The 24,676-nt window shown below is 68.0% G+C and overlaps 1 protein-coding gene across 1 annotated transcript in view; it reads left to right on the forward strand.

Moving 5' to 3' along the window:
• Positions 1-1,443: 1,443 nt before the first annotated feature.
• The window catches only part of LOC311620774 (cadherin EGF LAG seven-pass G-type receptor 1-like), a gene marked incomplete at both ends in the record, with an annotated part of 63,267 nt that continues 40,034 nt past the window's right edge, over positions 1,444-24,676 (forward strand). The window contains one exon of the mRNA XM_084907519.1: positions 1,444-5,050. Coding sequence (XP_084763645.1) covers positions 1,444-5,050 — 3,607 coding nt within the window. The remainder of the gene's footprint in view (positions 5,051-24,676) is intronic.

Here is a 24,676-nt window from a genome sequence, read left to right on the forward strand (position 1 = left end):
CAGGGGGTCGCACTGGAGGGCGGGCTCCCCTCCCTCCCGCCGCTCCTCTCCGCGGGCTCAGTGGAAAGTCCCAGCGTGAAAGCAGATCTGCCTTCGGTCAGTAATGTCCTCACAGTGTGGCCGGCTGATGGGAATGAAGCTCCTATTTGGCTGCGGCCCAAAGACATGGTTTTTAGCAAAACTCGCAAAACTCCGGGTGATACTGGGTCAGGCTATTTGTCCATTTATGTTCCCACCTGGCTCCATGCCTGCCTCCGCTCACACGGCCCTCTCCAAACACCCCCTCCCCACCGCTCCCCCTGAGCGGCCCTGTCCCTGCGCCCCTCTCCCCTGACCGCCGCAAACCCCAGGCCAGGGGCCAGGGCACCCCAGCAGGGGCGGCGCAGGAGAGGGAGCGCCCCGCACCCTCACCCCCAGGCAGGCCTGCAGGAGGCAGTGGGGGGACGAGGTGCTGTCGCCAGGTTCTAAATGCCCCAGGTCGCCCCACCCGCGCCACCTCTCCGGCCCGCGCCCTGCGTGGACGTGGTTCACTGGGCAGCGGGACCGGCGATGGGCACGCGTCGCACACACCCGGCCCGTCCACACCACGCAGGACGGAGCTCGCCCCGCTGTCCCCGCTCCGAACACCAGTGCCACCCGGGGTTTGGCTCCTGGTTTAGAGGCTTCGGAGTCCGCTTGGGGGCGGCTGGTGTCTGAGCTCCGCGGGGCGGGCGCTTTGGCCCCGCACTTGCTGGGAGGTGTGACCGCCCAGCGGCCTCCCCGGCAGGAACGCACCCCGCACCCTCGTCCCTGCGGGCACAGCGGCCTCCGGAGCCGTGCTGCCGGGTGGGACGGGGGCTTGGGGCCCCGACAAGCAGAGCCGCGCCCCGCTGGCCGCGGCCGCCGGGGCCCGGCCCCGCCCCCGGGAGGCGGAGGGGAGGCCGCGGGGGAGTGGGCCCGGCCCCCCTCCCCACCGCGCCCCGCGTCTCCATGGCGACCTCCCCGGCGCGCACCTCCGGCTCCCTCCCGGGCCGCACAATGCGCCCGGCCGGGGGCGGGGCGGGGCGGGGCGGCCGGGGCGGGGACAGCGGCCGCGGGGGCGCGGGCAGCCACCGCCAGCAGCAGCCGCCGCGGGTCCGAGCGGCGGAGCCGTCCAGGCCGCTCCGGGAGCGCAGCGCCCGCCCCGCTCCGGCCGCCCGCTGCCCACGCCGCCGGGTCCGAGCCCGCGGAGCCACCTGAGCCGCCGCCCGCAGGTGGATGCGCGGGGCGCCTCCCGGGGCGCCAGGAGGAGCCATCTTGAAACCAACTTGGCCAACTTTCGCCGAGTGTCTCGCGGTGGAAGCTGCGGGGCGCGGGCTGCCGCGAGGGCCGGGCGCCGGGCCCCGCCGGGCGGATGCGGAGTCGGGGCCGCGCCGGGCGCATGGACTGCGCTGCCCCGGCGGCGCCGGGCTCGGGCTCGGGGCCATGCCGCCGCCCGCGCTGCCCTGGCTGCTGCTCCTGGCCGCGGCCGCCGCCCTGCCGGCGCTGGGGCCCCGGGCGGCCGCCTGGGAGCTGCGCGTGCCCGGCGGCGCCCGCGCCTTCGCCCTGGGCCCCGGCTGGACCTACGCGCTGGACGCGGCGCGCACCCCGCGGGCGCTCCGGGCGGCGCTGGACGTGAGCCGCGACGGGCGGCTGGGCGGGCGGCGGCGCGGGCCGGGCCCGGGGCCCCGCGGCTGCCCGCGCCTCGGGGGCCGCCCGCTGCCGCTGCACGTCCGCCTGGCGGCCCGCGGCGCCCCGGCCGAGCTGAGCCTCCGCCTGCGGGCGCGCGTGTCCGGCTCGGGCTGCGGCGCCCGGCTCCGGCCCCGGCCCCGCCTCGCCGTCCGCGCCGAGCTGCGCGCCCGGGCCGTGCTGACCGGGCCCGGCGCGGCGCTCTGCTTCCCGGGCCCCGGCGGCGGGGCCGCCCTGCACGCGGCGCTGGCCGCGCTGACCACGTTCCCGGCCTGCAGCTGCCCGCCGCGCCCCGGCCGCCCCTGCCCGCGCCGGCCCGTCTGCCTGCCGCCCGGCGGCTCGGCCCGCCTGCGCCTGCGGTGCGCCCTGCGGCGCGCGCCCGGCGCCGTCCGCGTGGAGCTGGCGCTGGAGGCGGCCGCGGGGGCGCCCTCCCCGTCGCTGTCCCGGCCGCCTCCGGGGCCGCCTGAGGCCGGGGCCCGGGCGGGGGCGGCGCGGCGGGCCCGGCGGGGCGCCGGCGGCGGCGGCACCAGCCCCCAGTTCCCGCTGCCCAGCTACCAGGTGTCGGTGCCCGAGAACGAGCCGGCGGGCACGGCGGTCATAGAGCTGCGCGCGCACGACCCGGACGAGGGCGAGGCGGGCCGCCTGAGCTACCGGATGGAGGCGCTGTTCGACGAGCGCTCCGCCGGCTTCTTCCGCATCGACGCGGACACGGGCGCCGTGAGCACGGCGCGCCCGCTGGACCGCGAGGCCAAGGACACGCACGTGCTCAGGGTGAGCGCCGCGGACCACGGCCGGCCGCCGCGCTCGGCCGCCACCTACCTCACCGTCACCGTGGGCGACGCCAACGACCACGCGCCGGCCTTCGAGCAGGCCGAGTACCGCGTGCGCGTGCGCGAGAACCTGGAGCCGGGCTGCGAGGTGCTGACCGTGCGCGCGGCCGACGGCGACGCGCCCTCCAACGCCGACGTGCGCTACCGCCTGCTCGAGGGCGCGCGCGGCGTCTTCGAGATCGACGCGCGCTCCGGCGTGGTGCGCACGCGCGCGGCCGTGGACCGCGAGGAGGAGGCCGAGTACCGGCTGCTGGTGGAGGCCGACGACCAGGGCCGCAGCCCGGGCCCGCTCAGCGCCACGGCCGCGGTGCACATCGCCGTGGAGGACGAGAACGACAACTACCCGCAGTTCAGCGAGGCTCGCTACGCCGTGCGCGTGCCCGAGGACGTGGCGCTGGACACGCCGGTGCTGCGCGTGCGCGCCACGGACCGCGACCAGGGCCAGAACGCGGCGCTGCACTACAGCATCGTGAGCGGCAACCTGCAGGGCCAGTTCCACCTGCACGCGCTCAGCGGCAGCCTGGACGTGGTGCGCCCGCTGGACTTCGAGGCCGTGCGCGAGTACACGCTGCGCGTGCGCGCGCAGGACGGCGGCCGGCCGCCGCTCGCCAACGCCTCGGGGCTGGTGACGGTGACGGTGCTGGACGTGAACGACAACGCGCCCATCTTCGTCAGCAGCCCGTTCCAGGCGGCCGTGCTGGAGAGCGTGCCGCCGGGCCACTCGGTGCTGCACATCCAGGCGGTGGACGCGGACGCCGGGGAGAACGCGCGCCTGCGCTACCGCCTGGTGGACACGGCCTCGGCCTCGGCCCCCGCGGGCGGCGCCGGCGCCCCGGGCCCCATCTCGGTCTCGGCCTCGGCCGCCGACTTCCCTTTCCAGATCCACAACAGCTCGGGCTGGATCACCGTGCGCGCCGGGCTGGACCGCGAGGCCGTGGAGCGCTACAGCTTCGCCGTGGAGGCGGTGGACCACGGCTCGCCGCCCATGAGCGCCTCGGCCAGCGTGTCCATCACCGTCCTGGACGTGAACGACAACGACCCCGCCTTCACGCAGCCGGCCTACGAGCTGCGCCTGAATGAGGACGCGGCCGTGGGCAGCAGCGTGCTGACCCTGCGCGCCCTGGACCGCGACGCGCACAGCGTCCTCACCTACCAGCTCACCGGCGGCAACACCCGCAACCGCTTCGCGCTCAGCAGCCAGAGCGGCGGCGGCCTCCTCACGCTGGCGCTGCCGCTGGACTACAAGCAGGAGCGGCAGTTCGTGCTGGCCGTGACCGCCTCGGACGGCACGCGCTCGCACACGGTGCAGGTCTTCATCAACGTCACGGACGCCAACACGCACCGGCCCGTGTTCCAGAGCTCGCACTACACCGTGAGCGTGCGCGAGGACCGGCCCGCGGGCACCTCGGTGGCCACCATCGGCGCCACGGACGAGGACACGGGCGAGAACGCGCGCATCACCTACGTGCTGGAGGACCCGGTGCCGCAGTTCCGCATCGACCCCGACAGCGGCACCGTCTACACGCTGACGGAGCTGGACTACGAGGACCAGGCGGCCTACACGCTGGCCATCACGGCCCGGGACAACGGCATCCCGCAGAAGTCCGACACCACCTCCCTGGAGATCCTCGTCCTGGACGCCAACGACAACGCGCCCCGGTTCCTGCGCGACTTCTACCAGGGCTCCGTGTTCGAGGACGCGCCCCCGTCCACCAGCGTGCTCCAGGTCTCCGCCACCGACCGGGACTCGGGCCCCAACGGCCGCCTGCTCTACACCTTCCAGGGCGGCGGGGACGACGGCGACGGGGACTTCTACATTGAGCCCACCTCTGGCGTGATCCGCACGCAGCGCCGGCTGGACCGGGAGAACGTGGCCGTGTACGCGCTCCGGGTCCTGGCCGTGGACCGGGGCAGCCCCACGCCCCTGAGCGCCTCCGTGGACGTCCAGGTGGCCGTCCTGGACGTCAACGACAACGCCCCAGTGTTCGAGCGGGACGAGCTGGAGCTGCTGGTGGAGGAGAACAGCCCCGTGGGCTCCGTGGTGGCCCGCATCCGCGCCCACGACCCCGACGAGGGCCCCAACGCCCAGATCATGTACCAGATCGTGGAGGGCAACGCGCCCGAGGTCTTCCAGCTGGACCTGCTGAGCGGGGACCTGCGGGCGCTGGCCGAGCTGGACTTCGAGGCGCGGCAGGAGTACGTGCTGGTGGTGCAGGCCACCTCGGCCCCGCTGGTGAGCCGGGCCACGGTGCGCGTGCGCCTCCTGGACCAGAACGACAACCCGCCCGCGCTGCCCGACTTCCAGATCCTCTTCAACAACTACGTCACCGACAAGGCCAGCAGCTTCCCCGCCGGCGTGATCGGCCGCGTGCCGGCCCACGACCCCGACCTCTCCGACAGCCTCAGCTACGCCTTCCTGCAGGGCAACGAGCTGCGGCTGCTGCTCCTGGACGCCGCCACGGGCGAGCTGCAGCTCAGCCGGGACCTGGACAACAACCGCCCGCTGGAGGCGCTCATGGAGGTGTCTGTTTCCGGTGAGTGGCCCCGGGCGCCTGCCGGGCGAGCCGGGGCGCATCCGGGCGGGGCCTGGGCGACCTGGGGGGACGTGAGGCCTCCGGTTGGAGGGCTGGGTGCTGCGAGCGAGCGGGAGGGGGGGGGGGTGCTCCCCGCCCCCCCCAGGCGAGTGGGAGGGACGCGGCGCTGCTAGCCTCAGCGTTCTTGCTGGGAACAGGCCCGGGCCGCTTCACGTTCAAGACCAGGGCTTCCTGGCGCGGGCCCCGTCCGGCCGCGGCTCCGAGGGGTGCTGTGAAAACCCGCTCTCCGGGTTACCTGAGTCACCTGGTTTGCCGGTGAGGCTGTGCCCATCGGCCACACACACACCTGTCCGTCTGGAGAGATCAAAGGTCACTGCCCTCCCATGTGCCAATTAGTCCCCGGGCGGGGCGGCTGGAAATGGCTGGATGGGCCCTGAGTCACCCCGTAATGCGCGGGAGTCGGCGCCCGCGTCTCCTCTCCGTCTCCTCTCCGTCTCCTCCGTAATGACAGTGGCCGTGTGTGCCCGTGTGGGAGCGCCCTGCCGAGCGGGGCAGCGTTTGATCTCGGCTCCGGCACCAGCTGGGACTTCACGTCGGGCTGTTACTGAGAGGCCTGCCCCCCGGTCGCCCGGGGAGCCAGTGTGGGAGCCAGCTGGCCTGCCGGGGCTGGAGGGGGTCTGGAAGGATGCTGCTTTGGCTCAGCCACACGCTTGGCAGCACAGAGCTGGCCTCCGGGTGCCAGGCGGCGCCTGTGGGGCTGGGGAGAGGGAGACCCAGAGTGGGGGTGTGGGATAGAAAGAAGGATTTGGGGGGAGGCCGGGGGGTCTGGGAACGGTAAAGGGACCCCCAGCAGCTCCTCGGGGGCCCACCTGTGGTCGGCTGCTGTGGGCTGTGACCTTAATTATCACCCAGAAAGGCTGGGGCTGAGTCAGTGTTTCAGATTAGTCACTTGAACAATAAATTATTGGGCTATGCTATCACCGTGGGAGCCCCGGGAGGGCGCAGAGGTTTATTTCCTGGCTGCGTTTGATCCCGCAGTTGGCTGCAATTCTTTACGTACGCAGGGTGGGCAGCCAGCAGCTTCTGGTTGCTTGCCTGTAAGACCTGGCACTTGTGCGCCGGTCTGAAGTGATGCAATGCTTCAGCGCCGATTTGGGCCGTGGAGTCCGTCGGCGGGGGATGTTTGGGGTTTTGTGAGGCCGTGAATATGTGTGGAGAATACGGAATAGCCCCTTAGGAGGACTGCTGACCCCGGGGCATTGGCTATTCTGAGCAGCGACACCATTTAAAAAAAAAAAAAAGTCTTTCCTAAATTCCATTTGCATTTTCTTCTTCCTTTATCTGCTGGGCAGAGCAGAGTGGGCACACAGCCTACGTAAACACGCCTTGGCAGAGCCCCAGGTGCCGGCTCTGCAGGGACGCGGTGCCTGTGGGAACGGTGCGTGCTGGCATCGGCGATGTTTGGCGTCCGGGCCCTCAGGAATGCGGCCCCGGTGTCGGCCGGATAACAGGGTTTAGGGTGGATTTCGTTCAAAAGAGGTTCGTTCCCCGGGGCCGCCTGGCCCACCTGGCGGGCCCACCGCCGGGACCACAGGCGGAGGCGGCTCGGTGATTGTCCCAGCGATCCGGTGCTGGCCCCGAGTCCTGTGGGACAGGGGTTCCTGTGTTGACGCCCCAGGGAGTCACGAGGCCCTTTTACTGGGAATCAAGCAGTTTTCTATCGTCTTTATTTGCACTCACTCTGCTGGTGTCTGGGGTGTTTGGCTGCTGCCGTGTTACAGATGCAGAAGCTGAGGCTCCGGGTGACACAGGGAGCGGGAGTCCCGGTGTACCCCAGGATCCAGAAAGCACCCTCGCTTACCTGGGACAGAGTTTGAGGAAAAGCCCCGGGCTGAAACAGGCCCTGGGGCCACTCGGCTCCCAGGTCCCGCTCCAGAGAAGCAAGACGCTATAAACTATAAAACGCTGCCATTCCCAGCAGCAGAGGCTGCTGTGAAGAAAGAAAACAAAGCAAAGCGATCTGCCCTTCAATTACCAGAGGCCATTCTTAGGTTTTATGGGGGAGCCGTGGAGAGAGCTGTTGTTTCAAACTCAGACGCCGTTTGCAGTGAAGCGGAACCGGCTTCTCCGTGTGCAGTCATGCCCGGGAGCCTCGAATGCAGGATTACCGCCCTGCAGGGCTGCCCGACCGCCCGGATGAGATGGTGTGGGCTCCTAGCCAGGAAGGGCTGCGAGCTGTGGGGGCGGGGCCTCTGGGGCGGGGCCTCTGGGGCGGGGCCTGGTGGACTTATGGGGAGGAGGTGGTTCCTTCCCTCCTGGGGGCTGGGGGGTTGGGAGGTGGGGGCCCGGGGCCTTGGGGGCTTGGGGGCTGGGGGCTGGGGCCTGGGGGTGGGGAGCTGGGGGGTTGGGAGGTGGGGGCTGGGGGCTGGGGGCTGGGGGGCTGGGGGCCCCAGCAGCCATTCCCACTGTGACTAGATGGTGCTCATGGTTCTATGCACCCTCCTCAGGACAAAGCACTGCAGGTGCTTGAAGAAGCTCTGAATTCTGAGTACAGTTGAACTCCAATAGCTGTCATGTCGGGGTGACACTTGGTGTGCGTGGGGCCTTCCATGTGAGTCTGAGAATCGGGCCTGCGTCTTGGAGGCTCCTGGCTGGTCACCGGTGGGCGCCCGGGTGTCAGGTGCTGCCTGCGTCTCCCCGGGAGGGTGTTTGGTAACATTGCCGTCGTCACCAATGTGAGCAGGTGTGAGCCTAGGACATGACACTCGGCGGGAATGGCCCTGCTTCCGGGGGCGGGAGGGGGACTCGGGCCTGGGGGCAGCTCTTGCCGTGCGGAGTAAAGACGGTTGGCTGACGTGGGGTCCGGACGGTGCCGGGTGCGGGCAGTCTTTCTGCGTCCACGCGGGCGGAGGGCGTGGCACGGGCGCCCAGCTCGGTCGCGCTGCAGAGAGGACTGGCTGGGTGAACACAGGACGTCGGGGACTTGTACGTAGACAACTGCAAACAAGGCAGTGGGAGGCAGCCGCCGTGCCAGGCAGCGCCCGGGGGCAGGCGCGCTGCCTCTGGATCTCGGCTGGAGCCGCACGGGCATCGAGCCGGGGGCTCCCGGGCATCGCGTCCGGGCTGTGGGCAGCTCGTTCGCCGTGGACGGGCTGCAGTGGCTCTGGAGGTAGCCAACTGATAACAGAATCCCAGGAACACTGGCTCAGAGCAGAGGAGGGTCTACTGAGCACCTGGTGTGTGCCAGGCCTACTGTGTGCGAGGCCCTGGAGAGCCCTGTGGAGACCTACAGTGGATACGTGGGTCCCTGGGGGGGGGGGGGGGAGGGGAGGCTAGGGGAGGGCCTGGGGGAGGTGAGGGAGCTGGGGGCCGAGGTTGGGGCGGTGTCTGAGCCGCGGACAGGCATGAGCATGGAGGGGAGGGCCCAGCTTGAGGCTGAGGAGCACGGGGGACAGAGTGGGCTGTGAGGCTGGAGGCCAGAGCTGCAGGTCTGGCTGGGAGAGACCAGCAGGGTCAGGGTTAGAGGCAGTCAGCGTGGCTGCGGGCGGACAGGAGGACGGTGAGGGATGGCCAGTGACCTGTCTGTCACGTGAGATGAGGACGGGGCTCGGGCCCTGTCCTGTCGGGTGGCCCAGTGTCGGTGGCATGGACCGCGTGGGGCCCGGGCTCTGGACGCCGGGGGACAGGGGTCCTGAAGGGTCACCGGTGCCAGGCGGGAGTCCGAGGACGGAGATGTGGTTTGGTGGCTTTCGTGAGAGCTGGAGTGGGGGGGATGGGAGCCCCCGGGGGGAGCAGGACAGGCCCCTGGGGGTGAGTGAGGCTCAGAGGAGAGGCGGGGAGGGTAGAGGGGGGCTGTGGGGCCGGGAGGGACTGGCTGAGTTGAGAGCGAAGAGGAGTTCCCCTGTGACTCCGCACACCCGCCCGTCCTCGAGGCCACCTGCCTGCGCAGGCGTGCGCTCAGCGGGCACTGGCACCTTTCGGGGTCACTGGGCACGCGGACAAGTCTCTGTGGTGACCCTGAGGCCCTGTGGCCACGCTGAGTGTGCACAGGGCTGCAGGGTGGGCCGGGACGGTAGCTACCGCTTCCGGTGGAGTCACGGCCGGCGATGGAGGAGCCGCAGGGCCAGGGACCCTGGGAGGGCCGAGGCCACCGGTGCCCCGGGCTCAGGAGGGCCCGGTGCCCCATCTCGGCACGCTGCCTGGTGACCTGAGGTCTCCATCCGGCCCCACCCACCGTGAGGGTGGCAGGAAAGGTCTCGGAGGGTGCGTGCAGGAATCACACCTGGGAACGTGCTGGCAGCGTTGGTGGCGCCAGGACTCGGGGCCGGACCCGGTGCCACGGTGGAAGCCCTCTGACCTGGGCTGCGCACACACCTGCCCAGGCCGATGCGGGAGGCAGGAACCAGGGAGGGGGGAGGGGGCGCCAGGGCTGCCAGCGCCCTGCCAGCCCGGGGCGGGCGGCGCGGGCCAGGGCCACGCCCTTGGCAGCACCCGGTGCTGCAGTCGATCTTATCGCGGGGCAGCGCGGGCGGGAGCCTTACCCGCTGGGCGGGTGCTTCCCTGCCACCGCCCCCGGGATTCGTCCTCTGGTGTTCTCCTCGTCTGCGACCGAACACGCAGGCCACGTGGCAGCCGGGGGTTAGACTCCTGGCGGTGGGTGCACAGCCCTCTGCGCCCCGGGTGCTGGTGTGGGGAGGGGATCCGGGAGCCCCGAGGAGGTGCGGGGGCCAGGGCCGCAGGCTGCGGCGGTCAGGGGCCGCCATGTGTTCGTGGGGCACGCGTGCACACAGAGGTGCTTGGTGATGCCTGTGGATTGTGAGTTGTTTGTGGACGAGCTGAGGGGTCCTGGGTTCTACCGGCCGAGGCCACAGCGGCTCTACCGCCTTCGCTGGGGCCAGAGGGAGCCAGGCAGGAGACAGGCCCGGCAGTCAGTCCCCTGGGGGCGCGGCCTGGCGAGAGGAGGGGCTTTGGCGTCAGGTGAGGCCGTGTGGACACGGGGCAGTTGGCTCCCCTCCCAGGTGTGAACATTCATTCCCACCAGGCAGCCCCGCCCCGCTCTGCGTGTAATCACCGGTCAGCGCCTGTTCTCCAACACCCTGGCTCTTCCCTAAACACACAGACACACTCGGGCATGCAGACACATACACACACGTGATCACTGGCACATACACACGCACATGCACACAGGTGTACTCAGGACACACATGCATACAGGCATACATGTGCACACATGCAAACATGAACATATACACCAACACACGCGCTCACACGCATAGGTGCGCAGACATGATTTAAGCGGGACTTTGAGGCCCGTTCTTCGGCACAGCCTTCCCGCCGCCACCTCCCAGCGGGGCCGTGAGCGGGGCTGGCGAGTGCGGCTGCGCCGGTGAGGGGAGGCTGCAGCCCTGAGCCCGGGGCCGGGGCCGGGGCCAGCGAGGTGTCAGCAGCCACAAGCCCGCCAGTCTCAGGCAGCAGAGGCCGGGGCAGGCTTGGGCTGCTTTCGGAGTCCTTTTCCGTGGGCACGCCTGTGAGGGTGGTCGGGTGATCAGGGCACCCCCCCCTCCGGCGTCCTTTCCCCTCGGGTCTGTGGGCGCCGCCGGAAGCTGAGCTGGGAGGGCAGGGAGCAGCCGGGCTGGCGAGGGGCGGAGAAGGGAGGCCTCGGGTGCGGGCAGGCGCGGGGAGATGGCGCGGCCCCGGTGGGGCAGGACGGCGATCTCAGAAAGGTAGCCGTGGCGGGAGCACAGGACCCAGGGTCCCGTCCTGGGTGCGCACGCCCCGAAGGCATGACCGCAGGGCCACCCGTGCTCCCGCCGCCTGACGCACGCCGGCCCCCGGGAGCCATAGCAGGCTTGTGCCCCGCTGCCCGCAGCCTCGCCGGGCAGGGAACCGGCACCTGCCTCGACACGGCTGAACCGGGGACCTCCTGCGCGGGGACACGCGCCGTCACAGGCCGGGTGCCGTGTGACGGGGAGGCCCTGAGCGGTCAGCCTGGGGGGGCGGGGGGCGGGAAGGAGGGACCCCGCTGTGCCAGGTGAGAAGAGCTGTGGGATGGGGTGCGGAGGGGACCCCACGGTGTGAATGGCCTTGATGCCACTCGGCTGCAAACTTCAGAACGGTAAAAAGCTGACGTTTCCCGCGTGTCCCGCGATGACAGGCTGACAGGACGAGGCGGTTCCGGCCACGCAGGGCGGGGCGTGTGGGGAGCGCCTCTGCCGGGGCCCAGAGGGGCCGTCTCGCCCCCGCCCCCGAGGCTGAGCGGCCAGCAGCCCCTGCGCCCCTTCGGACGCCGGTGCCCACGGGGACGGCTCCTCTGCCCTCCTCTGTGCCCGAGTCCGGGAGCGGAGCCCCGGCAGGCCCCTCCCTCCCCGGGTCACCGAGGGCGTCGCCGTGGCGCTGGGTTCAGAGCAGCCGTTCCCAGCCTGTGAGTCCGATCCCTTTGGGGGTCGAACGGCCCTTTCACAGGGTCGCCTAAGACCGTGGGAAAACACAGGTATTTACGTTAGATCCATTAACAGCAGCACAATCACAGCGGTGAAGCAGCCACGGACATGGCTCTGGCTGGGTCGCCACCACAGGAGGCACTGTGTTAAAGGGCGCGGCGTCAGGAAGGCGGAGAGCCTCTGGGCGAGAGGGGTGCTCCTCCTCTGGGGGCGGAGGAGGGAGGGTGCGGAGCGTGTGGCCGCAGGAAGGCGGGTGCGGGGCGTGGGCCTGTGCCGTCCGGTGCCCGGTGCCAGGTGAGCTGCCGTGGGCGTCGCCGGCCCCCCTCGCCGCCTGTCTCCCGCGAGCGTGGAAAACTCTGTCGTGTCATGGAGAGTCCCCCGTCTCCCAAGAGCGGGTGGGAAATACGAAGGGGTGTTGTGCTGAGAGATTCCCCTGCATCCCGCAGGGGCCGTCAGAGGTCAGGGGTGTGTGTGCACGTGTGCGTGTGCGTGTGCGTGTGTGTGCGTGCGCGCCTGTGTGACAGGAAGCCCAGGGCCGTGAGCTCTGCTGTTGGTGTGGGCGCCTTGCTGTGGGACAGAGAGGCCCGGGAAAGCAGGACTGGGGCCGGGGGGACACAGAGGCTGGTTCTGCTGCCCGGCCAGCACCTCTTGATGTGAAATAGGGCACCCAGGCCGGTGTGGCTCAGTGGACAGAGCACCGGCCTGTGGACCAGCGGATCCCAGGTTGGATGCCGGTCAAGGACACGTACCTCGGTTTCAGGCTCCTCCCTGGCCCAGGCCCTGGCGGGGCCCGTGCAGGAGGCAACCCTCGGTTCGTTTCTCTCACATCGATAGATGTCTCTCCCCCTCTCTCCCCCTCTCTTCCCCCTCTCTTTAAAAGCCAGTGGAAAGTATCCTCCGGGGAGGAGTAACCACCAAGCAGGCCGGGCACCGGCTGGGGCCTGCCCTCAGGGCGGACGGGCTGGGCGGGCAGTGCCAGGTCCCAGGCTGGCGGGGCCGCCGCTGTGTTTGCACCAGACCTTGGCGTTTCCCTCCCTCGCTCTGCCGCCCCCGGCCCGGCCTCTGTTGAACCCAGAGCCGGCTTGCAGCCCTGTGAACCCTGGCCTGAGCTCCTTCAGGGGCCAGACTGGTATCTGGCGGCTTCAGGGAAACGGAGGCAGGTGTCCCTCTGTGCTCTGACCTAACCGTCTGGGCCAGCAGGCTCTCAGTTCCTGGTCCACGGGGCCACGCTGCCCAGGGCACTCCGGAAGCACCAGCTGCCCCGGGTCTGTGTCGGAGGTGCTGAGTCACCGGGGGGCCAGGCAGCCTGGCTGTTCGCGGAGGGGGCCGGCCACTGACAGGGTTCGAGCACTTAGCCGCCTGGATGTCTGATTCCTGAGGCAGTCACGGTCCTCGTGTGTGTGTGTGTGTGTGTGTATGTGTGTGTGTGTGCGCGCGCACCCGTGTTATGGTTCACAGAATGTCAGAGCCACATTAAAGTGGAGCTAGGACCGGTTTGGCTCAGTGGATAGAGCTTCGGCCTGCGGACTGAAAGGTCCCGGGTTCAATTCCAGTCAAGGGAGTGTACCTTGGTTGCGGGCACATCCCCAGTGGGGGGTGTGCAAGAGGCAGCTGGTCGATGTTTCTCTCTCATCGACGTTTCTAACTCTGTGTCCCTCTCAATTCCTCTCTGTGTAAAATCAATAAAATATATATTTTTTAAAATGGACAGTCAGCCATTGCGGCTGTCAAGTTCTGGGACGTTTCCTTTTAATATCCTATATAATGAAGAGCTGATGTGCTAACTAGACCGAACAGCAAAATGACCTTCCAGACGACCTGCTGGACAAAGCTGGGCTGGGAGGATCTGGGAGGGCCGAGCCCCTTGCACGAATTTTGTGCATCGGGCCTCTAGTGTAATAAAAGAGTGATATGCAGATTGACCGTCACTCCAACACACAAGATGGCTGCACCCATATGAACACAAGATGGCCGCCACAAGATGGCCAGCAGGGGAGGGCAGTTAGGGGTGACTGGGCCAGCAGAGAAGGGCAGTTGGAGGGGGGACCAGGCCTGCAGGGGAGGGCAGTTAGGGGCAATCGGGCCGGCCAGGGAGCAGTTAGGCATCGATCAGGCTAGCAGGGGAGTGGTTAAGGTGTGATTAGGCTGGCAGACAGAAGTGGTTAGAGGCAATCAGGCAGAGGCAGGTGAGCAGTTTGGAGCCAGTAGTCCTGGATTGTGAGAGGGAAATCCCTGAAGGGGTCCTAGATTGGAGAGGGTGCAGGCTGGGCTGAGGGATCCCCCCTCGTCCCATGCACGAATTTTGTGCACTGGGCCTCTAGTGTGATATATTTGCATTGCTTTCAGAGAGGAAGGTAGAGGGATAGAGGGTTAGAAACGTCAATGATGAGAGAGAATCGTGGATCGGCTGCCTCTTGCACCCCTCCCACCCCCTGGGGGGAAGTCTGCAACCCGGGCATGGAATGGAACCCAGGACCCTTCAGTCTGCAGGCCGACGCTCTATCCAGCAAGCGAAACCGGCCATGCCCGGGTTATTTTTATCACCTTAAGTTTGTACACTGTCTTTTCATACTTTAAAACGGATGGCGTTCTCCAGGCCCAGCACTCCTGCTGCTCGGGGTTCCTTCTGCCGACAGCTAAGGCGATGAGGACCTCCCCGGCCGTGGGTCGGAGTGGCTGCTGTGAGCAGAGGGCGTCGCCGTCCGGTGGCACCGGGGCAGGCGGTGCACGTGCCCCTCCAGGCCGAGCGCGGGCCCTTCCCGGGAGCTCTGGCGCCCGGCAGCTCGGGAGCGTGGTGCCCACTGACCCGGGAGGGGCCGGGAGAGGCCGTCTGGCCGGTGAGTCCAGAGAGGCGGGCTCAGGGCTTCACGCAGACAATCCCGCTCTCCGAGGCTCCTGTTCATTAAGCAGCTCTATTCCCCGCCGGCCAGCCCGGGCCCTCCCAGACACCGGCGCCCGCTCCGGCTCAGGCCGCCAGGGAGGCGGAGGGCCGGGCTGCCCCGCGCCGGGACAGGCTGTCGTGCGGGAGTCCGGGCGGGCCGGGCCCAGGCTCCTGCAGCGGCACCGCTGAGCGGGGGATGGCTCAGCCGCGCCTGGGCTGTGGGCACGAGGTCACCGCCAGGCAGGGCCCAGCTCCTTGCTGTGCTGCTGACTTCGAGGGGAGGCGCTGGCCTGGATGTTGGCTGTGTTAGTCGCTGGGGGACCATCAGGCCTGTTACTGCCTGGGCACATCCTGGTCCCATGATGAGGAGGTGGCCAGGTCCCGTGAGGAGGTGGCCTGGGGCCCTGGTTGGTTCCATGATGAGGAGGTGGCCTGGGGCCCTGCGTGGTCCTGTGATGAGGTGGTGCCCTGGGGCCTTGGTGATGAGGTGGTGGCCTGAGCCTCTGGTTGGTTCGGTGATGAGGAGGTGGCCTGGGTCCCTGGTTGGTCCTGTGATGATGATGTGGCCTGGGGCCTTGATGAGGAGGTGGCCTGGAGCCCTGGGTGGTCCCGTGATGAGGAGGTGGCCTGAGGCCCTGGTTGGTCCGGTGATGAGGAGGTGGCCTGGGGCCCTGGGTGGTCCTGTGATGAGGAGGTGGCCTGGGGCCCTGGTTGGTCCCATGATGAGGAGGTGGCCTGGGGCCCTGGTTGGTCCTGTGATGATGATGTGGCCTGGGGCCTTGGTGAGGAGGTGGCCTGGAGCCCTGGGTGGTCCCTTGGTGAGAAGGTGGCCTGGGGCCCTGGTTGGTCCCTTGATGAGGAGGTGGCTTGGGGCCCTGGTTGGTCCTGTGATGAGGAGGTGGCCTGGGGCCCTGGTTGGTCCTGTGATGATGATGTGGCCTGGGGCCTTGGTGAGGAGGTGGCCTGGAGCCCTGGTTGGTCCCGTGAGGAGGTGGCCTGGGGCCCTGGGTGGTCCTGTGATGAGGAGGTGGCCTGGGGCCCTGGTTGGTCCCATGATGAGGAGGTGGCCTGGGGCCCTGGTTGGTCCCTGGATGAGGAGGTGGCCTGGGGCCCTGGTTGGTCCCATGATGAGGAGGTGGCCTGGGGCCCTGGGTGGTCCTGTGATGAGGAGGTGGCCTGGAGCCCTGGGTGGTCCTGTGATGAGGAGGTGGCCTGGGGCCCTGGTTGGTCCCATGATGAGGAGGTGGCCTGGGGCCCTGGTTGGTCCTGTGATGATGATGTGGCCTGGGGCCTTGGTGAGGAGGTGGCCTGGAGCCCTGGGTGGTCCCGTGGTGATGAGGTGGCCTGGGGCCCTGGGTGGTCCCGTGATGAGGAGGTGGCCTGGGGCCCTGGTTGGTCCCATCATGAGGAGGTGGCCTGGGGCCCTGGGTGGTCCTGTGATGAGGAGGTGGCCTGGGGCCCTGGGTGGTCCCTGGATGAGGAGGTGGCCTGGGGCCCTGGTTGGTCCTGTGATGATGATGTGGCCTGGAGCCCTGGGTGGTCCTGTGATGAGGAGGTGGCCTGGGACCCTGGGTGGTCCTGTGATGAGGAGGATGACCTGGAGGCCTTGGTTTGTTTTCTGATGAGGAGGTAGCCTGGGCCCCTGGCTGGTCCTGTGATGAGGAGGGTGATCTGGGGCTTTCGTTCAGCCCTTGGTGAGGTGGTGGCCCGGGGCCTTGGTTGGTCCTGTGATGAGGAGGGTGGTCTGGGCCCCTGATTGGTCCCTTGATGAGGAGGTGGCCTGGGGCCCTGGTTGGTCCCATGATGAGGAGGTGGCCTGGGGCCCTGGTTGGTCCCCATGATTTGGAGGGTGGCCTACCTGGGACCCTGGCCGCGTGGGGCTCCCGGCCCAGGCTGCCAGGGACCTGGGGACAGAGCGACTTGTGCTCCCCGGAGGCAGCAGGACTCCAGGGGTGGCCCAGTGGCCCCGAAGTGGCTGAGGCCCGGAGGAAAGTGAGCAGAACCGTCTCCCCGGTTGTGTGGCCGGGACGGGGCACGGGGTCACTCTCACCAAAGCCCGGCGGAGTCTCAGGGGCGGGGGACACTCCTGTCTACTCAGCAGAGAGGCGGGCAGAGCTGGCAGCGCCCGGGGCAGCGGGTGCCCTGGGCTGGGGAAAGGCGCTGGTCCCGCCGCTGCCCCCCCCCCCCACCTGGGAGGGGCCCTCAAGGCCCCTGGCCCTGGCCTGCTGGCCCCACGCCCTCCTCAGTCTGCCCCCCTCCCCCGTGCCCATTGTGCTCAGAACATTCTGGAAGGACATCACCCTGCACCCCAGGCCCAGAGCCAGGCCCCGGTCACCACGGGCTGGAGTCTGAGGGGAAGGCCGAGGGCTCGCCACCTTCCTCCCCGCCGGGCCGGTGTTGCCATGGCGATGGGCTCGCCCTCAGCCTTCGGGAGGCGCCTCGGGGACAGCTGTGTGTCCGCTCCTGGAATCACTCGGGAGGCCGGGGAGCCGCGGGCCAGGAATGAGCCTCATTTCCGGGCGCTTCTGCGCGGATCCCACTTGTAAGGGCCCTGCGTCTCCCAGCAGGTGACTGCCGGCAGCGTTCGTGGCTCTGGCTTCCCGGCCAGCGGTGGACGGGGGGGGTCGCACTGGAGGGGGCGGAGGAGGGCGAGGGCTCAGAGCGGCCAGCTCACGGGTGAGCAGCCTGGGAGAGAGGCCTGGCCAGGGGAGGCGTGACCGGCTCGGGCCCCTGTGCCCAGGAGGGGGCATTGCTGTGGGAGGAGGGGTCCGGCTGGCGCCCCTGTGCCCAGGAGGGGGCGACGAGCTGGATGGAGGTGGGGCGGGCACACTGGGCCTCCCGCCCACTGGCTGGACCATTCCTCCTCCAGCTGCCTCTGCTGCTCCTGGGGCTGCCCTGCCCGGGGTCTGGCCAGCCCCCCGTGCCCAGCAGGGAGGCATCCCTTCCTCAGGGAGAGGCCAGCCCCTCCTAGGACCCCACAGACCCTCCTTGGTCGCCTCCCACTCCTACCGCCTGCCAGCCCAGAGCGGGCATCCCCCCTCCCCAGCACCGCTGACCTCCGCCGGTCACCCTGCGTGGGTCTGGCCTGTGCCCCCGCTGTACACCACCCCTGAGGCACCACAGCAGACACTGCACCTGCTCCCTGGGGCTTGCGCTGAGATGCTCGCCCTAGAGGCAGCCCGCGGGCTCTGCCGGGCCAGCCTGGGACTCCCCGTGCCCGCACGGCCCCCGGCACTCAGAACTGTGGGCACCTTCGGGGGCGCCGTGGGAGTGGTCCAGGGGGTTGGCCGGGACCGGGAATGTGAGTGCAGGGCGCTGGGCACCACCCTGAGGTGCAGCCCGAGGCCCGGAGAGAGGCTGCCTCCACCCGGCGCCCCCTGCATGCGAGGTGGGTGCCCGCCACCCTCCGAGCCAGCGTCCTCGCCGTCGGGAACGGAGTGCCGAGCCCCCTGTGCCGCTGCGTGAGGAGGCGGGGCGTGGGGACCCCTGCGGGTCCCGCTCCGGCACCCCTTGTCCTGCCCCTGTGACATCTGGGAGCCTGGGTCCCCGGGACTGTGCCCGGGCCGCCTGCAGCCGCTGTGCCCGGAGCGGGTCCGGGGTGCTGCTGACTGACCGCATGGAGGGACCAGGAGGCCCAGGGACCCAGGAGGCGGTGGGCGTTGTGACTCCTTTACTTCTCTTTCATAAATACGTTAAATGTACTTACTTAATACATTCATTAAAGATGCCACCCAGCAGACGTCAGAGAGGAAGGGGGGGAGAGAAACACCCATGGTGAGAGAGGATCATCCATCGGCTGCCTCCCGCACGCCCCCCACGGGGGATCGAGCCCGGGCCTGTGCCCTGACCGGGAATTGAACCGTGACCTCCCGGTTCACAGGTCAGTGCTCAACCCCTGAGCCGCGCCGGCCGTGCCTGCGTTATGACACCTTTAAAACGGGGTGGAGAAGTCACTGGGTTCTGTTGTCCTGCCTGGACAGGAAACGAAACCAGGAAGCCCGCTGCCTTCCAGAACCTTCCGGGGACAGGGGCTGCGGCCGGCCCTGCGGTCATCGCAATGTCGGTCGCCATGCCGTGCCGGGGGAATGCGCTATTTATAAACGCCAAACACACCCCCTCGGGCCCGGCATTCCCCGCCCAGCCAGACCCCTCCCGTGCTGGAGGGGGGGCGGCCACGGGAGGGGGGCGGGCTGGGCCCAGCAGCGTCTTGTCCAAAGCAGTGGGGGTGGGGCCCCCGCGAGGGCAGCGGGACGCTCGGATTTGGCGAGTGAGCGCGGTCCTCAGGGAGGGGAGGGGTGTGCACGTGTGACAGATGCCGCCAGCACAGACTGGACTCTCCCGGGAGGGCTCGGAGGGGCCGCAGGGGGCGGGAACCGGGTGACCGGGTGACCGAGCCGATGACAGGCTGACAAGAGAGAAAGCAGAGCGCCCTGCTGTTCCGAGCCCCTGGCTCCCGACAGGCACCCTCCTCCCATCCGCCCTGGTCCCCAGCGCAGACATGGGGAGCAGCGCCTGCTGGGCGCACAGTGTGGCCGCAGGAGTCTCTATTTGTATTGCTGTCAGAGAGGAAGAAAGAGGGAGAGATAGAAACATCGATGATGAGAGAATCCTGGATCGGCTGCCTCCTGCACGTCCCACACTAGGGGTCGAGCCTGCAACCCAGGCCTGTGCCCTGACGGGGAGTGGAACCGTGACCTCCTGGCTCCTAGGTCGATGCTCAGCCACGGAGCCATGCCGGCCGGGCTGATGGGAACCGTGTGCGGAGGTCTCCGGGCCGTCCGGCAGCCCGAAGGGGCGCCACGCCCGAGGCCTGGGCCTCCCCGGGGCCCTGGGTGGCGGTGGCTGCGGGCGGCGGGTGGGCCAGGACCCAGGCCAGCCAGTGACAGCAGCCAGGGTGACGCCCCGGCGTGGGCACGCCAGCCGGGTGCCCCATCGCCGAGCCCACAGCCGGGCCGCAGCCGGCGGGCACGCGCGGGGCAGCGGTGAGGGAGGCGGAGGCGCGCGGGGTGGACGTGCCCGTCTTCCGGGCAGCCGGCCCCGCTTTATTCCGGAACTCAAACACGGGCGCTCTGGCGGCCCCCGAGGAGAGGGCTTGGAAACGTGAGGGTCCCGGGAGGTGAGACGCCTCCATGGGCGTGTGGGGACTTTGGGGGGACCGGAGAGGGGGCGAGGCCTGCCCGGAGCGCCGGACTCGGTGCTGCTCGACCCCGGGCCGGGCTCGGGGCCTCTCCTGGCCCCGGCCGCCCGGGAAGAGGGGCCGCGGCTCTGAGTGCGCTCCGAGGAGGATATCCACGTCCCGGCCCTGGGCACCGCCCCCCAGAGGTCACACACTGCAGGTGCGGCCCGACCTCTGCCCTCCGTGACCGGCGACGGGTGTCACTGACGCCCCCTCGGGCACGGGGCCCCGTCCCTTCGCCGGCGGCCTTTGTGCCGGCCCCATTCAGCACGCCCGGCCTCTGAGAGCACAGAGCCGCCTGTCATTGTCCCCACGGTTACTCATCAACCGCCTGGCCGGCCTGCGCGGGGCTCCCGTCTCCATGGTTACCGCCATCCCCGCGAATGTGATCCCCGCCGGGGGGAGGGGCGCGGCTGCACAGAAAGGGCGCCTCCCGCCCCGGTGAAACCGGGCACCGCACTGCCGCCGCGGTTCCCAGAGCTGCCTTGTGTGGCCGGTCCCCTGGGGCCGGGGCCGAGCCGGCCGGGGGCGCGGGGAGGGGGGTCACGCAGGGGAGGCGGTTCCCAGGGACGGGCACTTGGCGGGGCTGGTGTGTTCCATGGGGGCGGGGCTTGGCTTTGGGGAGGGGATGAGCGGTGGAGGGGTTCGGAGGGCAGTTTGGGGTGCTGCGGGGTGAATGCAGAGCATGCTGGGAGATGGTGGAGCACCCTCTCTTCCCCGGGTGGATGGATCAGGGGCTCTCGATTTAGGCTTTTTTTTTCATATTTCTTTTTTCTTTTTTTAATTGATTTCAGAGAGGAAGGGAGGATAGAGAGCTAGAAACATCGCTAAGAGAGGAACATTGTCAGTTAGCGGCCTCCTGCACACCCCCTCCTGGGATGGAGTCCTGAACCCTGGCCTGGGGATCGAACCGGTGACCCTTGGCTCCTGGGCGCACGCTCAGCCGCTGAGGCACGCGGGCCGGGCTCGGTTCGGTGTTAGTGTCCCTGCAGGGCAGCCTGCCGGGCGGTGGCGGTCTGGGTGGGTCCCTCTCCCCGGACGCTGTGGGCACGTGTGCCAGGGCTGCCTGGCATGGGTGGGCGGCGTGGAGGACTGTCAGGAGGTGCTGGCGTTCTCACCGATGAGATCACCGTTGCTTTCTGAGAACACATCGCCTGTTGGCACACCTGCCACCCGCCCAGACGCTGCTCCGCTCTTCCCCACGCTGGCCGCTGGTGCCGCCCGGACGTGTGCCAGCCCGACGGGTAAAAATAGCCCATTGTCTGACTCGCCGCTCCGCTCCCGTTCCCCGGGGCCGGCTTCTGTTCACGCTCAGGGCCATTTGCATGTCTGCGGGGGCTGCCCCGTCCTCTCCCTGGGCCGGCCTCTGGGGTGGGGTGTAGTGTTCCCCACCTGGGACTGTACAGGGGCCCCGCGTCTGACAGTCCGCCTCCTCACCGCGTCCGGCTCTCCATGTTACTGACGGGGCAATGGAGGGAGGTGGTGTTGTCAATGAGATGCTGTGCAGGTAAGAACATGGCCATTGCCAAAACAGGTTTGGCTCAGATAGAGCGTCGGCCTGCAGACTCAAAGGTCCTGGGTTCTATCCAGTCAAGGGCATGTACCTTGGTTGCTCGGTCACCTGGTCACCCAGTTCCCATCAGCCCGGCCGGCGTGGCTCCGTGGTCACAGTCCAGTAGCGGGTGTGCAGGAGGCAGCTAATCGATGTTTCTCTCTCATCGATGTTCTAACTCTCTATCCCTCTCTCTTCCTCTCTGTAAAAAATCAATAAAAAAAGAAAAAAGAAAAAGAACACGGCCGCTCTTACTCACCGACGCAGTGGTGCGCACCAGGAAAACCCCGAGCGCTCAGGGGGGGGATGGAAGGAGCCAGCTCGGGTGCTGGCCACGCGGGTAAAACACGGAATCAGGTGTGTCTGTGCCAGCAGGCCCCGGGGAGAAACGGGCGTGCTCGTTCTGATGCGTACAGATGAAGGTGGAATAACCAGGAGTGAACATGATAAAAACAGGCAGACACCAGGGCAGCGTCTGGGGAGAAGCCACAGGACCCGGTAACCATGGGGATGGACCACGCTCTCGATGGAGCCTCAGTGTGGGAAGGGGGGTCATTTCTTTCTGGATGGTTGGGTAGATACAGTGTGATACTACCCAAAAGCCATGGGGTTTCTCAGGGAAAATTGAGAAAATTGACACGCTAACTCTAAAATGTATGTGTAAAAACATATAAAACTTACATGTAAAACATGTTTACATGTAATGACACATGCTAACCTCCATATGTTTGATATGTAAACTACATTATCCTACCTAATAAAAGAGTAATATGCAAATTAACCATCACTCCACTATACCCAGAAGCCACCAGCCACGCCTACCAGCCAATCAGAGTGAGTATGCAAATTAACCCCAACCAAGATGGCTGCAGCCAGAGAGAGCAGGAGAGAGATTAGGGTTGCCCCTGGCAATAGAAGAAGCCAAGCTTCTGCAGCCCTGGCCGGCCTAGGCCTCACTCCAGGCTACAAAGTTTCAATTATAGAAGGTAAACAAATCCAAACAGAAATGGCTGCCTCCAGGCTACAAAATTTCAGTTGTAGAAGGTAAATAAGTTCCAGATACCAGGGCCTCCACTTGGGTCGCGGGGGGCATGGCTGGCCTGCAAACTACCACAGGCCCCTCACTCAGGCCGTCCCATGCCCCTAGGGGCTCCCCACCCGTGCACTAGGCCTGTATCCTATCTAATGAAAGAGTAATATGCAGATTGACCATTACTCCAACACACAATAGCTGCCCCTATGTGGTCAAAGATCCTGCACCCATGTGGACACAAGATGGCTAGCAGGGGAGGGCAGTTGGGAGGGACCAGGCCTGTAAGGGAGGGCAATTAAGCCTGCAAGGGAGGCCAGTTAAGGGTGACCAGGCCGGCAGAGGAGGGAAGTTGGGGGCAAACAGGCTGGCAGGGGGGCAGTTAGATATCAATCAGGCTGGCATGGGAGTGATTGGGGTGATCAGGCTGGCAGGCAGAGTGGTTAGGGGCGATCAGGAAGGCAGGCAGGTGAGCAGTTGGGAGCCAGCAGTCCTGGATTGTGAGAGGGAGCAGGCTGGGCTGAGGGACAACCCCCACCCCCCCGCACGAATTTCATGCACCGGGCCTCTAGCACGTAAATAAAACGGCCGAGAGGAGCCCAGGCATCTCGAAGGAGAGCGGGTGGGGGCCGGGCCGCCGGGCGGCAATGCTGTGGGAGAGCCTTTGCGATGGCCAGGCCTGCCGGCAGCCAGGGACCCCAGGTCGGGGGCGGGAAACACGGGCGCCCCGAAGACAGACGCGCACGTTGGAAGGATGCCTTCGCCACGGGCTGACGGCTCCCGGAGCTGCAGGACGCGCGGGGGGTTCGGGGGCCTTTCCCTGAGCGTGTTTCCCGCTGCCGTCAGTCCCACCCACCGGAGAGGTCCCTGTGAGCTGTCACTCGCCTGCGGCCCCGCAGGTGTCAGGGAGCGAATGGCTCAGTTTCCTCCTGTTTGCTAGTTTGTAAGAACTTAACAAACAAACAAACAAACAAACAAAACCCTCCATCCGGCGGCGTGGCTCCTGGTGAGCGTCGACCGGGTTCGATTCCCGGTCAGGGCTCAGGCCTGGGTTGTGGGCTTCATCCCCTGTGTGGGGTGTGCAGGAGGCAACCCACCCATAGTTCTCATCATTGATGTTTCTATCTCTCTCTCCCTCTCCCTTCCTCTCTGAGATCAATAAAAATATGAATTAAAAAAACAAAACAGAAGACAAAAAGACATTCAGGTTTGTGTAATACAGCAGTTGTCAAATGGGGAGATTCCATGCACACACCCCTGCACCCCTGCACCCCGGAGGAGGCATTGGGCGCTGTCAGCGAGGGGCGGGTGGCTCCTGGCTCCGGTGGGGCCCGGACTCTGCTCAGCGTCCTTCAGGGCAGGGGGCCGTCCCGGGGCGGGGCGGGCGGAGCGACCTGCTGGGGAAGGTGCTGGGGGGCGGGGGGGGGAGGGGGCAGAGAGCCAGGCCCCTGGGTGGTGGGCAGCGGGCACCGGCTCCTGCACAGACGTGGGCTTGCATTTCCCCGCGCCATTAACCGGCCGGGTGGCCTGAGGCCTGGCCTGTGAGACCAGGGAAGTGAGAGCGCTGGCCGGGACCTCTGGGGGCGAGGGGAGCGCAGGGGCTGGGGGGACGGGTGCTGAGAAGGGGGTGCTGGGGACCGGTCTGTGCCAACACGGGCGGGGCAGCATCTGCAGGCGTTTGGGGTAGATTTCTCTGTTGTTTTAAAAGTGAGTGCCCCTCCACACCTGCACACACAGCTGCAGACCCAGGGGCCCTGCTCGGCCACCCCCTTCGGGGTTTTCTGGGGAAGGCATGGCGTGGGGCTGTGCGGTGCCAGGGGAAGGGTGCGGTGGCTTGTCTCTCACGGTGACATGAAACGTTTAGACGGGACAGGCCGTGTGGGCGGGCGGAGGCGCAGGTCGGGTTTCGGGCCCGGCTCCCGTCTCCCGTCTCATCCGCCGTGAGGAGGGTGCGGGGCCCGTGGGCCGGGTCCTCTGGGCTCCACGGTCCCGGCACGCACCCACCGGCTCCGGAGCGCGTCCGCGGCGGCTCCCTCGGCGGCTCGCTCGGCGTTCCCCGGCCAGGCGGGCGGCCGGGCCTGGGTCTGCCCCCTGGGCCGGGAACTGCCGACCGGAGCCGGCGGCCGCCGAGGGTGGACACGGGTTCTCCGGGCGCCGGCAGCTGCTGTCCGGGTGGGAGAGAACCAGGGCCGCCCCGGCGCCGGCTCCGCGGCCGCAGCAGCTGGCCGGGACGTGGCCGAGGTCGGGAGTCCGCGGAGGCCGGGGCCCCAGACCCGGCTCCTTCTCCGCCTCATTAACCCTCGGCGGTGGGAAGGGGAGGGTGAGCGAGGTCGGCTCTGCCCGAGCAGGAGCCATAGCAAAGCTGCCCCGGGTCTAGCTACACGCGCCTCCTCACAGCACCCCCCCCCGCCCCCCCGCCACGGGGCGGGAATCAGGGACCCCAGAGAGGGGTGCTGGCCCGGTGACAGCGGAGGGCGGCCGCAGCGGTCTGCGGGCTGACAGTTCCAGGTCAGAGAGGCCGGAGGCCGCTGGGACCGGCCGCACAGC

This window comes from Pipistrellus hanaki, assembly GCF_964339955.1.
Source record: "Pipistrellus hanaki genome assembly, contig: SUPER_3_unloc_1, whole genome shotgun sequence".
Classification (NCBI taxonomy): domain Eukaryota; kingdom Metazoa; phylum Chordata; class Mammalia; order Chiroptera; family Vespertilionidae; genus Pipistrellus; species Pipistrellus hanaki.